General features: G+C 49.1%; 6 protein-coding genes across 6 annotated transcripts; 4 read left to right on the top strand and 2 right to left on the bottom strand.

Annotated features, from left to right (window-relative positions):
* Positions 1–1,318: 1,318 nt before the first annotated feature.
* N7518_007548 (ice-binding family protein) lies at positions 1,319–2,796 on the top strand (the record flags this gene model as incomplete). The annotated part of the gene is made up of 2 exons (XM_057188475.1): positions 1,319–1,981; positions 2,002–2,796. The coding sequence occupies 2 exons, from the start codon at positions 1,319–1,321 to the stop codon at positions 2,794–2,796; spliced, it is 1,458 nt and encodes a 485-aa protein (XP_057040178.1).
* A 600-nt stretch (positions 2,797–3,396) lies between these two features.
* N7518_007547 (actin-binding ADF family protein) lies at positions 3,397–3,984 on the top strand (the record flags this gene model as incomplete). The annotated part of the gene is made up of 3 exons (XM_057188474.1): positions 3,397–3,659; positions 3,745–3,875; positions 3,959–3,984. The coding sequence occupies 3 exons, from the start codon at positions 3,397–3,399 to the stop codon at positions 3,982–3,984; spliced, it is 420 nt and encodes a 139-aa protein (XP_057040177.1).
* A 606-nt stretch (positions 3,985–4,590) lies between these two features.
* On the bottom strand, positions 4,591–7,758 carry N7518_007546 (uncharacterized protein; the record flags this gene model as incomplete). The annotated part of the gene is made up of 4 exons (XM_057188473.1): positions 4,591–6,688; positions 6,746–7,101; positions 7,156–7,267; positions 7,370–7,758. The coding sequence occupies 4 exons, from the start codon at positions 7,756–7,758 to the stop codon at positions 4,591–4,593; spliced, it is 2,955 nt and encodes a 984-aa protein (XP_057040176.1).
* An 849-nt stretch (positions 7,759–8,607) lies between these two features.
* On the bottom strand, positions 8,608–9,476 carry rsm25 (mitochondrial 37S ribosomal protein mS23; the record flags this gene model as incomplete). Its single annotated transcript, XM_057188472.1, has 2 exons — positions 8,608–8,956; positions 9,046–9,476. The coding sequence occupies 2 exons, from the start codon at positions 9,474–9,476 to the stop codon at positions 8,608–8,610; spliced, it is 780 nt and encodes a 259-aa protein (XP_057040175.1).
* A 353-nt stretch (positions 9,477–9,829) lies between these two features.
* Positions 9,830–12,286, top strand: N7518_007544 (pentatricopeptide repeat protein; the record flags this gene model as incomplete). Its single annotated transcript, XM_057188471.1, has 1 exon — positions 9,830–12,286. The coding sequence occupies one exon, from the start codon at positions 9,830–9,832 to the stop codon at positions 12,284–12,286; it is 2,457 nt and encodes an 818-aa protein (XP_057040174.1).
* A 355-nt stretch (positions 12,287–12,641) lies between these two features.
* On the top strand, positions 12,642–14,332 carry N7518_007543 (putative RecQ family helicase RecQ; the record flags this gene model as incomplete). Its single annotated transcript, XM_057188470.1, has 4 exons — positions 12,642–12,724; positions 12,776–12,897; positions 12,957–12,991; positions 13,040–14,332. The coding sequence occupies 4 exons, from the start codon at positions 12,642–12,644 to the stop codon at positions 14,330–14,332; spliced, it is 1,533 nt and encodes a 510-aa protein (XP_057040173.1).
* Between the last annotated feature and the right edge of the window lie 8 nt (positions 14,333–14,340).

Genomic DNA, 14,340 nt, shown 5'->3' with positions numbered 1-14,340 from the left:
TGGGACTGGCGCATCTTGGGTTCTGGAGTTATCAAAATTAGGTTGTGATATGGATTTTTTAGAAAACTTTTTATTTCAAAAATCTAGGGCAGTCGGACTTGTAGCGAGAACAGTAATGGATGTCGACAGAAATGCATAAGAAAATCGCGATTATCATCGCCAGTCAGTGCAAAAAAAAAAGGGAAACATAAATTCAGCTGTCGGATTTAGTAACCAATTCCAACTACACTAACTAGGATGAGCATTGGGATCAACTACAACATACTAGGTCAGTACTACCTAACTATCTGATGCTCTAGCCCTAACGGACTTCCCGTCCGCCAAGCTTTTCAGTTGCATTCCAACACTATATAGCAATCCCCATAGCCCTTGCATTGCCCGAATTCCATCCCACTAAGCAGAGCCTTGACAGCTGTCATATCGCGAGAGAAACCTGAGCCCAGCTTCACAATAACATGAACATGGTACCATTGAGATAGCAGCAAGAATGATGAAATGACGTGCTAAGCATGAGTACATTACTCCATGGCTCTAAGATCGGGTCTTGAGTTTTATGAACATAATGGAAATCTAATGTGTTGTAACTTCAAGGGGTTTTCTGTAGTACATTTCTGATTTAAGCTACACCACTTGAGTAGGCTAACTTGGGAATATATTGATAAAGGATTACAATATAGGACCTCCCTTGGACGCGACCTAGCCTGCGCAACAAACCGATGCGATAAAACCTGAGAGTTCAAGCTAGAATGCTGTTTGAAGGGGCATTATCTTGTCTACTGCGTATTCCTACCTACGTGTTGCTTTCATTCCTGTACTTTTGAGTGTTATTATGCTGTAGAATTCCGGTGGCTTTTGTTCGATCTCGTAACGATCTTCTAATTTAACGACTCGATGGCAATTCTTCTCTATAGCTCATTCGAATATACACAAACAGCCGATATAAAAGCAGCTCATTACGATTGTTTATATTGATAACACGTGCCAAACAGGTCCGATGTTCGGGTGTTTGCGTAGAAATAGAATGCGATATCCTCTATAAGGCGATCATCCAATTTGATACTCTTAGAGAAAATGGGATACTCGCCCCTTACGTAGCCGCATACTCTACTCTATGGTATTCTCCTTGGTCACAAAAAAGCCCTATACAGCTAGGGTAAGCTATTGGGAGCATGGTTGATAGTCGTGGAAGATCAATTTGATTCAAGGACTTGCTCTGAAAAATCTGGAGATATTTAAACAGTAGCAAATTCCCGTAGTATCCCGCGGCGAATCAATTTCCTTACGACATCGAATTTGTGGCAACAGAACAACAGAAGCCATGTTGCGAAAACTATTCACATCCGCCCTCCTCTTTGCTGCCCTGAGCAATGGACAGACGGCTCCTGACCTCGGGACCGCGGAGACTTTTGCTGTCCTCGGTGGCTCAACTGTGACAAATACGGGCCCAACAACGATCACTGGTGATCTGGGAGTCTCGCCTGGGACTGCTATCACGGGTTCCGGCCAAATTACGATCATTGGATCCGTACACCAAGCTGATGCAGTCGCAAGTCAAGCACAGACCGATCTGACAACTGCATATAACAATGCGGCTGGCCAGGGACCGGCTACTGTAATCGCGACGGAACTCGGCGGCCAGACATTGATTGGTGGTGTATATAGTAGCCCAACATTCGGGCTTACCGGCACCCTCACGCTTGACGCTCAGGGGAATCCGGATGCAGTTTGGATCTTCCAAATGACATCCACCCTTATCACTGCCACCGACTCCAATGTTGTTCTGGCCAATGGTGCTAACCCTTGCAATGTCTTCTGGAAAGTGGGAACCTCGGCAACCTTGGGAACAAGGACGGCTTTCATCGGAACCATCATGGCAGATCAGTCTATCACGTTGAATACCGGCGCAACGATCAACGGACGGGCTCTGGCCCGCATTGGGGCAGTGACAATGGACACCAATACTATCACCAATGCGGCTTGCGTGACACCACCCACAACGAGCACTACCGTGTCGCCTACGACAACCACCACGACGACGACGACGACGTCGACTACTACGACAACTACCACTACCACCACTACCACGCCGACGACTACAACGACAACCACCACCACGCCGACTACTACAACGACAACCACCACTACGCCAACCACTACAACGACAACTACCACCACTACCACGCCGACTACTACAACGACAACCACCACTACGCCAACTACTACAACGACAACTACCACCACTACCACGCCGACGACTACAACGACAACCACCACCACACCGACTACTACAACGACAACCACCACTACGCCAACTACTACAACAACAACCACCACTACGGCGTCTACCACGACAACTACTGGCACCACCACCACTACCACCACAACATCATCTACCACCACGTCATCGTCATCCACCACGACGACAACCACAACAACGGGGACCACCACAACGGGGACCACCACCACAGGAACCACCACAACGGGAACCACAACAACGGGGACCACCACAACAGGAACCACTACAACAGGAACCACTACAACGGGGACCACAACAACGGGGACCACAACGAAAACTACCAAAACGAAAACTACCAAAACGTGGTCTACCACAACGCCATCCAGCACAACGCTGTGTACCACCACTCCTACCACAACCATATGTACCACTACGGTATGGACAACCACGACGTTGACGCCATGTACAACCCCGACGTCGACAACATGTTCAACCTCGCCGTGGACAACCTGGCCAACAAGCATGCAAAACCCCCACAACCAAGGCTGGGAAGAACATGACAGCAAAGACTACAACCAAGGCTGGGACAATTACGACGACAAAAACTACGACCAAGGCTGGGAAAATGACGACAGCAAAGACTACGACCAAGACTGGGAAGACTACATCCAAGCCAATACCCAAGGCTGGACAGAAGACGACAGCGCGTATTAAGCCGACCTTTGAGAAGGGTCTTCTGATGGGAGATTAGATGGGTTCAGATTTATAATTTTTGGGAAATTGTTAAATGGGAATCACTCAGGATGTTGTTACATCCAAGAAAAGTAATACGAGGGATAGGCGTTGTTGGCGTTAGTTTACGAAATCAAACCGGCGCCGGAACAGGAGGTAATTGCTTAATATGTATCGAATACTCATGTTTTAATAATATCTTAGTCCACTTGCTATCCTTTTCAATCAATTGTCAACAATATATTCTGGTTCCTACAACATACGTCATGATCTACTTCCCCGCAAAATATGGGGTAAACCAGGTGATCTATTGTATGACCACAAAGTATCAGCCCACCCTCGGTATCCATCACTTGCCTTTTCTCATCTCTTTCCTTCCTAAACTTCCCTCCTCTTCTTTACATCTCTCACATCTCACATCTCCCACCATGACAAAAGGATTCGCAACCATCACCCCCGAATGCGAGGAAGTATTCGACGAGGTCAAAGGCACCGACAACTTAAACTACGTCATCTACTCAGCCTCTGCACACGACAAGAAGATCACTGTCGCTGAGTCCGGCAAATACAAGGACTACGCCGAGTTTCTCTCTCACTTCAAGGATAACGTTCCCCTATACGCCGTCGTAGACTTCCTTTACGACTCTCCCGCCGGTGATGGCCAGCGAAGCAAGCTAGTCTTTATCACGTGGTATGTATAGACACCTTGGAGCACATTACTCTGATCTTTACAATTGTCGAAGGGTCCATGATACTAACTGTTGAATTGCATGTAGGGTGCCCGAGGCCGCAAGCATTCATGATAAATCCTACTACACGTCCAACAAAGATCACCTCTTCTACGCCCTCCAGGATATCAGTCTCCATGTCCTGGCACATTCACGGGTAGATCTAGACCATGCTGCAAGTATGTATTCTCTGTACCCGTGAAGCGTTGACTTCATGGCTAGCATGATCGTACTCGGAACTGACTTTTTTTTCTTTACTTAGTCCTGGGGAAGTTCAAGGCTCTCTAGAGGGGCCTTTAATCTTCTTCCTGAACCTGGAAACCGCTGTGTGAAAGACGATTCACAGATCATGCATGGCCTGGCTATGCTGTTCTAGACACATATTTCGTATTATAATATTTCTTACATATTTCCAATCGTCCACCTCTACCACCTGTACCACCTGTACTACAGTAGGAAAAGCATATACGGAATATAGGACTTTTCTAAATGACGGGATAAACGTCTTTAATTTCAGATTTATTGTATCAAATACCCGGTTCTTCCCCAGGATATTAACCCCGCTAATGCATAGAAAACAGAAGCAAAAAGCGCACTAGGTGTGGTCAATGGTCAAAAGAGAGTCAATGACATGTACGATAGATTGCTTGTAGCTCGATTCTTTCAAAAAAGATCAACCCGCTAAATCATGGATAAACAGAATACAGATCGAGAACTGGACTGCCAGAACAGTTATGGTGTGACAAGGAACCACAAGAGTAACGTTGCTGGCATGCACGGTAGATTGCTCATAGTCATAATCATAAGACGCCAGATAAATGAGCATGGAGGTAGTCATGACACATAGAGAAAACGAGATCTCTGAGATAGAGCGTAAACATTTTTCATAATCGCTTAGCGACGGAAGAACGGGGCTTGATTCGACGAGAGAAGCGAATCAGCACGCTGGAATACATCGCCGTCGAAGAATCTGTCACTGTATGCACTGGCCGGCGTGGACGGGACAGTGGCCTGCGCAGCGGGGCCGAGCGCTGCACTCAGCGGAGTGGCAGGTACGGTGACAGATTGAGGGGGCGACATCATATTGAGTTGGAAAGAGGGGTTGTTGGTGAGGGCGGATGTTGAGACGGATGTTTGATGGTGCTGCAGGTGTGAGGCCTGTAGCAGAGGGCCGTACAAGGCACTAGGAGGGGGGTGGCGGTCCGGGTCTGTAAGATAGGCCCAAGGAGATACCTCGATCAGGCGGCCTGCTTCCCGGCTTGCTTTTTGGACTGGGCGTAGGAGGATGACGACCTCGGCAGGTAAAAGCTGCATACCTCTCAACTCACGCATCTCGTTCACCAGGTCGACGAAGGACTGCATGAATGATTTGCATAGCTGCCAGAACTCGCGCTGGTTGCGGAGCCCACCACCAGGTTCTTTGATTTTCATGGTCGACAGACGCTGTCCTAGGGCATCTGAAACTTCCAGGCAAAACTGACATCGACGGATGAGGTTGTTCCAGAGGATTTGGATTCCCTCTGAATCGCGTGAGTGTTGAGCGGCTTCTAGACACCTTATGAATTGCCGACGGGCCAATGGAAGTGCACCGTATGCAGCATGATATGTAGCGGTCAGCTGGTGGAAGATCTTTTCGAATATTCGCTCCTCTTCGTTTTCATCCAGTCCAGTCAGTGTGTTGAACCGGGGAGCTCCGGAAACAGGCATAGGAGGGAAAGTTTCGCCTGAGCGAGGGATTGCCAGGGAATGTGGCACAGATGTGTTGATCATGTTTGATCTGCTGCTCGAGCGACTGCGTGCGTACGACGTGGAGAAACCAGGAGAGCTAATGCTAGTCTGATTAGAAGTCATAGTCATGGGGTACTGGGGGTGTCGAATTGTCGTATCGCTTCGCAATCGTCGTGTGGGCGGGCCAGGATCTCTTGTTGGAGTGACCAGCGAAAGTTGAGATCGGTCTGGGACAGAGGGGAGTGGGTTACTTGGGCCAACCAAGTGTCTTGTAGCAGAGCCATGTCTGTTGATGGTCTGTAGCGGAACTTTGAGAATAGCGCAAGCATTCCGTAGCTCCGCCAGGCTGCCAAACATCGTCAGCATCAGCGATCGTACATAGCACGGATCGCCATTGGAAACTATCTTGGCGACATTGTTGCGTAGCTGCGTGCCGACGTGAATGTAGGCGGTGATGCACGTCTCGCATTCACGTTTAACCGTTTCGGTGACCGATGACATTGACTCTGGGTCATTGCACAAAGTATCTGACGCTTTCTCAAGAGCATCGTTCAGATGGTCAACGTGTGAGGAAGCATTGTAAAAGACAAGCTCGAGACTGTGCCGTCTGGTGTCATCATGCTTGATCACGTTGATCAATGTATCGATGTGGGAATGAACTTGAGCAAGGGCAAACAGAATAACTTTTGCACTCTTGATTATCGGTTCATCGGATCCATGTTCACCCTTGTGTTCAGGTAGACTGGACATCCGATTAACCCAACCATCTCGCGGACGCCGACGCTCTCTTGGGCTGGTGGGACTTGGGGGAGTATTGTCATTTGTGGCTATTGGCGGTGTAGGCTGACGCGGTCGAAGCACAGATCCATGACTGAGACCTCGTAGATGGCTGTTTCGATATGGGAGCGTTTCATCCAACGTACCCAAATCGGTATTCTTGCGACTGATTAGTCCCATTCTTTTGCTACGAGCAACAGATGACCCTTGAATTATGCCCTCACTGTTGCTCCGGTTGCGCTCGTTACCAGGATAAGGCGCTACGCCAGGCCTTTGGAGACCAGGCATGTGATAAGTAGCGCCTTGTTGTCCAGAGGCCATGCGATAGTGTGATTTTAATGGAATCGGCGGTGCCCGAGATATTGATGGAGAGCGAGACGAGCTTGCTGAGCTATCACCAGTGCTGGGAATTACTGGAAACCGACCACTCAAATTCCGCTTTGAAGGTATCGGCGTTGGTGCCGGTTTAGCCTCAAAAGTACCATCACTGCGTTAACACCGAGTGTTAGCTTATATCCACCTCAGGACCGTAAGATGAACAAACCCTGTATCAGGAATGATTTCTGGCTCGGGTGTGCTCGTCTGTTGTCGCGTTTTCATAAGAAATCTCTTGAGTTTGGTCGTGGCCGCAACTTCTTTCTCGTTGTCGGTCATCCCGGATTGTGTCGTCTCATTTTCGGTTTCCTCTAGAATTTCACGCAGTGGCTTTCGTAGAGGATTCCCGACACACTTGAAAATTTGAAGCTTATGCATCTCGGAGAGGCCAGCTGGGAGGTCGATGAGGCGGTTTTGCATGACTGACAGAACTCGCAATGACTTCAATTTGCTGATCTCATTTGGTAACTCCTTGATTTTATTTCGGCTCAAATCAAGAATTTCGAGTAATGGTAGTTTGTAAACCTAGCAAGCAGGATTAGCGCCATGCAAGCATAAAGCAAACTTATCATTACATACTCCTTTTGGGAATTCGCGGAAGTTGTTCGATCTGATATTGAGATAGCGTAGGTGTGAGCACTCTGCAAAGCGATAGGGGATATGGAAAAGTTGATTGTTCGACAGAGACAGCCTTCATAGTAATCAGTATACAGTCCAGAACAGTGATACCGTATCCTAGAAACAGGCAAAACAAGACTTGACTATAACAGTTCAAAGCAAGGCTCCAACGTACCGTTCGACCTCATCTTTGATCAAGTCAACAACTGGTTCAGGGATCCTGGCGATGTGTGAATGACCAAGGTCAATGGTCAGCTTAGGCTTGACTACATCTGTGACGGCCTCGCTGCCTGCCAGGGAACGCTTAGTATCTTGAATACCACTTTCAACAGCACGTCGTGCTAGATCAATGGTTTCCTCCGGGCTAAGTGTTTTTGACCCAGTCGGTTGTTTGCTAGTGCTCTCCGAGGCATCTCCTAAAGCAGTACCCTCGTCAGGATACGGAGAGTCATCGCGTGAAGACGCGAGAAAGCCAGACTCCGGTGTTCCATTTTCCATTTCATCTTCGTCTGTCTCGCCGCGGTTCAAGCGCTGCCCACGTATTGCGTCCTCGGGACGAGTCATGGTGGGTGTCATGGCCGATAAAAGCCCGAATGTTGTCGACGAGGCACACCTCAAGCCAGCAATTTCGTTGATGAATTGATATCCTGCCAAGAACTAGAAGAATATCCAGGTCCAGCGACCATTCCTATACAAACACACTTCGGGCACCTGCGCAAAGCATCGTTGGTTGTGATTAAGCCGGAGGGGCGGGCTATCTCGACGTTGGACGGGGAATGTAGCTCGAGGCGGCCGTTAGGGTGGAGTCGGAGCGGAGGAAGAGAGATCCGAATGGTCAAGTGCCCAATGAGCTGGGTATCAAGTGTTCGAACGCAGGGCAGAGTTGTTCAAGACCGGCGTAAACGGTGCAATGAAGCCCTTTGACAATCACGGGCGCGATAAAGAGATTGGCCACGATGGAGATCTGGCAGGCCCAAGAATGTTGTTATCGAAGCAACAAACGTCTTGAGAAGGCTGACACGAATAGTTAAAATAAAATCGAGTCTTGGTCCTGGAATGAAGGGAATTGGGGATATTCAAGTTGGGCGAGGCAGGAAATCTTCTGATTGGGCAAACACCGGACCTCCGCAACTCTGCATCCAGACTCCGCCTGCGTCACTATATTGAAATTGAAATATCAAGGATCATATTTAGGGAGAGTTTAGGATATACGATGCATGTTACTAAAACGAGAAGTGAATTGACCAAGAATGCATGTGCTATCGTGTAAATAGAGCTAGGAAAGTACAACATCCAGAGAATAGATCAAATAATATACATAGGCCATCAATAGGAAAGACTAGGGGTCGGAAAGCCCCTGGAAAAGGAGGCATAGCATAATGGCGTTTGAGCCCACACCAACATCTCAGACTCTTACAGAGTGACCGTCTCTGCTTCTTCGACCTCGGTCTCACTTGACTCAACAGTCTCTCCCAGATCAGGCGCACCGCTAAGAGCTGATTTCCGCTGGTCCTGGACCAGAGATGTTTCCCGAGCCCAGGCAACCCATTTGTCGTACTGTTCGCTCTCCATCTTCATACCAATTTCCATGTATGACGGTCCGAACTCTGCGCCATATGCTGCGGCCTCTTCCGCAGCCACCCGTCGCTGAATATCCTCCTGCAATCGAAGTTTGTAGAATTCTCGACGAGCAATATCGTAAGCGGTGCTCTTGTTCATATCCGGGACGTTATTCAAAAGCCACAGCTGTCGCTGAACAACACTAATACCAGAGAAGTAATATATTAGCATTGGGGGGAAGTTTCACGTAAGAAAAATAAAGCATTATAAGCAAAAGCACTGGGAGCACACCTTTCACCATCTAACCGCTTTCCTGGCTGTTGGATGCGGCTCCAATCATAGTGTTCAAAGTCCTTGCCAGTGCTCTCAAGAAGCACACGGGGCCGGGCAAGTTCCCAGGGATGATCGCGGAAGAATTCAGTTCGCAAATGGTCTTCCTCGTATTTCAGCTCGACTGGCTGGAAAAGTCGACTGGGCTTCTTGGGCTTTCTGCGCTTCTCTTGGACTTGGAAGACGACCTGCGGCTTCGACGACGAAGCGACGGTCTTCAACCGTTGCTGAACAAGCTCATGCTGAGGAGGACGTGTACGGATGAGGGTTTCAGCAGGAGGGATCTCGCCGATCACACTGACCCATTGTGGCAGTTTGCTGGTCTTTCCACTGGCGAATTGGCTGAGTGCTGTCTGCCGCACTCGGAGGGCTGTGAGGTTTATTTTGCCCATGGCAGTCGGGCACCGTCGGTAGCTGAAAGAGCTTGAAATAGAAGAAGAATTGATAGCGACTGGAGACAGCAAATCAAGAGACAAGATATGCGCTGCAGGGGACGAGGTGGTTGATGCGGGAGCGAAAAGATGGGATTGGCAAATCGCGTCTCCGATTGGTCGAGGGATGTTCTCCGCCAGCCAGAAAGTGCAGGCCGTTCACCTTCAGAAAAACACACCTACGTCTTCCGAATCTTGACCCTCTCCCCCTTTGTCTGCTTTTGCGCCCAGAAAGTAGACGGCTCTCTCTTGTCGAGTGGCAAAGGGCTCTCTCTTGGATGCGGCGTACCTAATGCCACGATGTCTGTCATATCATGCCTCATCCACATAGGTCCCCCAGCTCGCCAAGCCTGCGAATTCACCCCAAGCAGGCCTTGGATGAGCTTCCTCTCTTTCGACAAACCTCAATGCCTCCCTCGAACATTCCTTCTCATGCCTCCTCGGTGCGGAGACTCTGTCCCCGTCGCCCTCGCCCGTCCGTCGCGTCAATAGCAGATATTTTTGTCGGCTCGCTGATTCTGGCAAGCTTCTGCCACGAACACTCGCCGAATCGTCGGGGGTTATCCACAGTAGCCTGGAGGGCCTCAGACCATAATTTTCAAAAATTTCAGAGCAAAGGCGCCACTGGTCGCAGACAGCTACCACCCCGACGACAACCAGAGTATTCAAGCTCAAGGTTTCATCTGTCGCAACCCAAAAGAATGGTCAGCAACGGATTGGCACGTACGAATGACGATAATACAGAGGAGTATAATATTGAAAACGAGGAGGCAGAGACAGACAACGACTATATACCATTGTGGCCGGCAAAGAATGCGGACGCGGAATCGCAAACTCATTGTGAAAGATTTGATTTTACATATGATTTCGACCGCAGAATAGAGATAACAGAACAAACAAAAACCGACATCGACCCCAAATTGCCGGAAAAATACCCCCGCCAATCTTTCCCGTCATGGCTGCATCCCGAGAAGGAGAAACACCTCTCTACCTCGGAACTGTACGAAAGGTCCTTGGCAAATCATGACTGGGAGGAAGCAGTGAATGCTGTAGCGCCATATTCACGTTACAAAAAGACACACAGAGATGAGTCGCGCGATCAAATGGAAATCCACTCGGTTGAGAAGCTTGTCAGAACGTTATGGGAAGAGCCAAACCCATCCACCCAATACCTGTTTCGATTATACAGAGATCTTCCTGCGCCGGGCGTAGCTTTACTTTCGAAACGCACCCGCGGTGCTCTTTTGCGTTTGTTCGCACATCCGCGAGATCGACGGTGGGTAGATGCTCGTCGCTACTTGGCATTGGTGGACGACATGGTAACAGCTCGACTTCCTCTATCCCGCTCACTCTGGTCTTCTGCGATACATCTTTCTGGGCGAGCCAACGGCAGAGTCCTGAAAAGAGATCTCATCCGAGCCGTGGGCATGTGGCAGAAGATGGAACATGTCGCTGGAGTAAAGGCTGACGAAGTGGTCTTCAACATCCTGTTCGACATTGCGATCAAGGCCGGTGCATTCAAAGTTGCTGATCGCCTAGAGGAGGAAATGACCGAGCGGGGCTTGAGCTTTTCACGGTGCGGAAAGACATCCAAAATCTATTATTTTGGGATGATTCGGGATGTTGAAGGTATTCGAGAGACTTTTGACGACTTTGTGAAATCGGGTGAGATCGTCGATACAGTTGTTATGAACTGTCTCATTGCCTCTTTTCTTCGAGCTGGCGAGACCCAAACTGCGGAGCAGCTTTACGCGCGCATGCTGGAGAAACAATCAAGCAATAACAAACGCGTTTCGCATTCGCACTCGGACGATGGAATCCACTTTCATATTGGCGGGTCTAATCTGAGTTATGACATGCCCCAATATCGGGAACGAGCCCGAAAGTTGGGCCGCATATTGAAGAAGTCGTCAGCACTCAAAGAGAAATTTCCGGAATACCACCGTGCTCTCCAGGATTCTCTCTCCATTGCACCCGACACGCGAACTTTTTATATCTTCCTACGACACTACGCCTACAACACTGGCCAGCTCGATAGCTTCATGGCTGTCATGCATGACATGGAAAGGACCTTTGCCGTCCCACCACGTGCTATAATCTATTTGTTCCTCTTTGAAGGGTTCGCTATCCATGGTCGGAGGAAGAAGCAGTGGAGTGCGGAAAACCTTCGGCTGACATGGCATGCATACATCCGGGCTCTGCGCGACTCGAATGCAAGACTCCGTGGATTGAATTTGAACAACCGAAAGATGACGTGGGAGAACCCACTGGCTAAGAGCGTGACAGTCGATGTCGAGGAGCTACCAGTGACTGATGCTCCCAACGGGTTGTACATGGCGTTGCCAACAGCGGATGCAGTTGGGAATTCACAGGGATACGAGGAAACTGCCGAAGACTCTACTACGGATGACTCTCAAGACAATGAACAAGACTCTAAGCCTGAGCTGGATGAAAAAGACGATGAATCCACAGAGGAGGAACTTGATGTAGATGAGGTCTTCAACCCTCGCTTGCAGTTCCCCGGCGAAGCAGAGCAAGAGGAATTCTGGGACCCCGAGCAGCGTCTCGAGAATGGTCTTTTTATTGGACGTCGGATGATCATCACTATCCTGCAAGCATTCGGAACATGTTGTGGCCCCAAAGAGGTTCTTGAGGTGTGGTTGCAACTGGAGCGGCTTTGGCATCCACAGCAGCGCAAATCGATTGATGTTTTTGCTGTCAAGGAAGAGCTTGATAAACAGATGTCCAGGGATCCACATCGGGATCGCTGAACAAGAAAGAGAGGCAGCTGAAATGTGGATATCCAGCACTTGTACATTATTTTCCATATAGATCTGCCATATACCGTCTCGATTTCTAGCGTGTCTTTTCGCAAATTTATTGTTTTACATGCAGACCACGTCCATCTTGTAAAATTCAGCTACCTAGTTTTCTACACTGTCATCAAGTCTTGGGGCAAAAAGCCTCGGGGCAAAATCGAATCCAATTGAAGTCCAATCTATCCCAAAAGGGAACCAAAAAGTCACCACGTGACACCGCGTTCTAGGACGCGGCTAAAGACTCAATCTTCTTCTTCTACTGCACTTACTACCCCTTTTAACTAATCTATCTCTGCTATGAAGCACAATGGATCGTAATCCGGGGCTTACGCGCCAAATTTCTAATATGCGATGGGTCTTGAAACATACCTTCAAAAAGAATGATTTCCGGTACGTTGATGAACTAGGGCAGAGGGTCAATTTACTTACTCTACCGCATAGTCCACTTCAACGAGAGGTGATCTCCTCCGTCATCGAAGGACATGATGTCTTCCTTCAAGCATGCACTTCGTTTGGAAAAAGCCTGTGTTATCAGCTGCCTGCAGTGCTCAAAGATTGGGGTTGTGGGTTTTCAGCATATCTTATTTTCAATAACGAATCAGCCTGACCTCGATATCTCTAGTGACTGTCGTCGTTTGTCCACTTCTCTCACTAATGGTGAGTGTGGTTTCGGAACGTTTGCAATCAAACAGCTAATTCCCACAGACAGATCAAGTGAATACATTAAAAGCTCTTGGTGTACCAGTCGCTACGATCAATTCCAATACTACTCATGAGGAGAGACAACGAGTTTATGAGGACATGCTTTGCGGCCACCCGAGTACACGCCTGCTTTATGTCACGCCGGAGTTGTGCCAGACAGACAACTTCCGCCGCCGCCTGCTTATAGTTCACAAGCAAGGTCAGCTCATCCGCGTTGCCATTGATGAGGCCCATTGCATAAGTGAATGGGGCCATGACTTCCGGCCAGCTTACAAAGAGCTGGGCTGGTTCAGAAGGAATCTTGTCAATCCGACTGTCCCAATAACTGCATTGACAGCGACAGCAACTCCCCGAGTTCGCTCGGACATGATCAACATTCTAGGATTGGATCTTGAAACCCTCCGGCTGTTCAATACTCCGTCGGACCGTCCAAACATTCACTACGAGGTACGATATCTCGCTGACTTCGCTGGTGACAACGATAGCGCAGAGGACAGCCAGCTACAAAACCTGCTCGGATGGCTTAAGGGCATCCAAACCCGACGAGAGGCCCGGCTTGGCAGCGAAGCAACACGGCTTCCCCCAATGTCAGGAATCGTATATGTAGGAACCCGAGCTATGGCTGAGCATCTTGCCAACCGGCTATCCTATGCCTCGGACTTTACGGTCACGGCAGTGGCATACCACGCCGGCGTGGAAGCCAGAAAGCGCGCGCACATTCAATCAACGTGGAAGTCTTCTCGGCCGTTCCAGCCAGCTGAAGGGGGAAGGACGCCGGTCTTCTCTATTATTGTGGCAACCAATGCTTTCGGTATGGGAATCGATAATCCAGATGTCCGCTTTGTCGTGCATTGGACACCACCGCGAAGCTTTGAAAGCTTTGTTCAAGAGTCAGGACGTGCAGGTCGAGACGGCCGAGCCGCCGCCTCACTCGTCTACTACGGAATTCAAGAGAGGAACTTCATAGAGAACATGATCTACCGTGATAGTGAATCTCACCGTGCACAGGCCCCTGAAAATCGAGATGCCAAGCTTGAAAGCTTCGGCAAGGTCATTCGGTACTGTGAGAGTATTAGGAGGTGTAGGCATGAACTGATCAAAGAGTTCTTTGGTGACTTTGAGTTAGAAGAAATGGGATCACAACTGCCGGCCAAGGAGGGTGTGTCTGTTACGAGCTCATCCCCTTGCGACTTCGCCTGCGATTTTTGCAAAGAGGGTCGTGCCGGATTGGCAAAGCGCCGGGAGAAAATGGCATCTGAGACTCAGATGGCTCTCCTATACGCGGATTTCGACTGAGGAAATCA

This window comes from Penicillium psychrosexuale (genome assembly GCF_028828465.1).
Source record: "Penicillium psychrosexuale strain IBT 29551 chromosome Unknown utg000004l, whole genome shotgun sequence".
In the NCBI taxonomy this organism is placed as follows: domain Eukaryota; kingdom Fungi; phylum Ascomycota; class Eurotiomycetes; order Eurotiales; family Aspergillaceae; genus Penicillium; species Penicillium psychrosexuale.
This window is presented reverse-complemented; position numbering and strand designations above follow the sequence as displayed.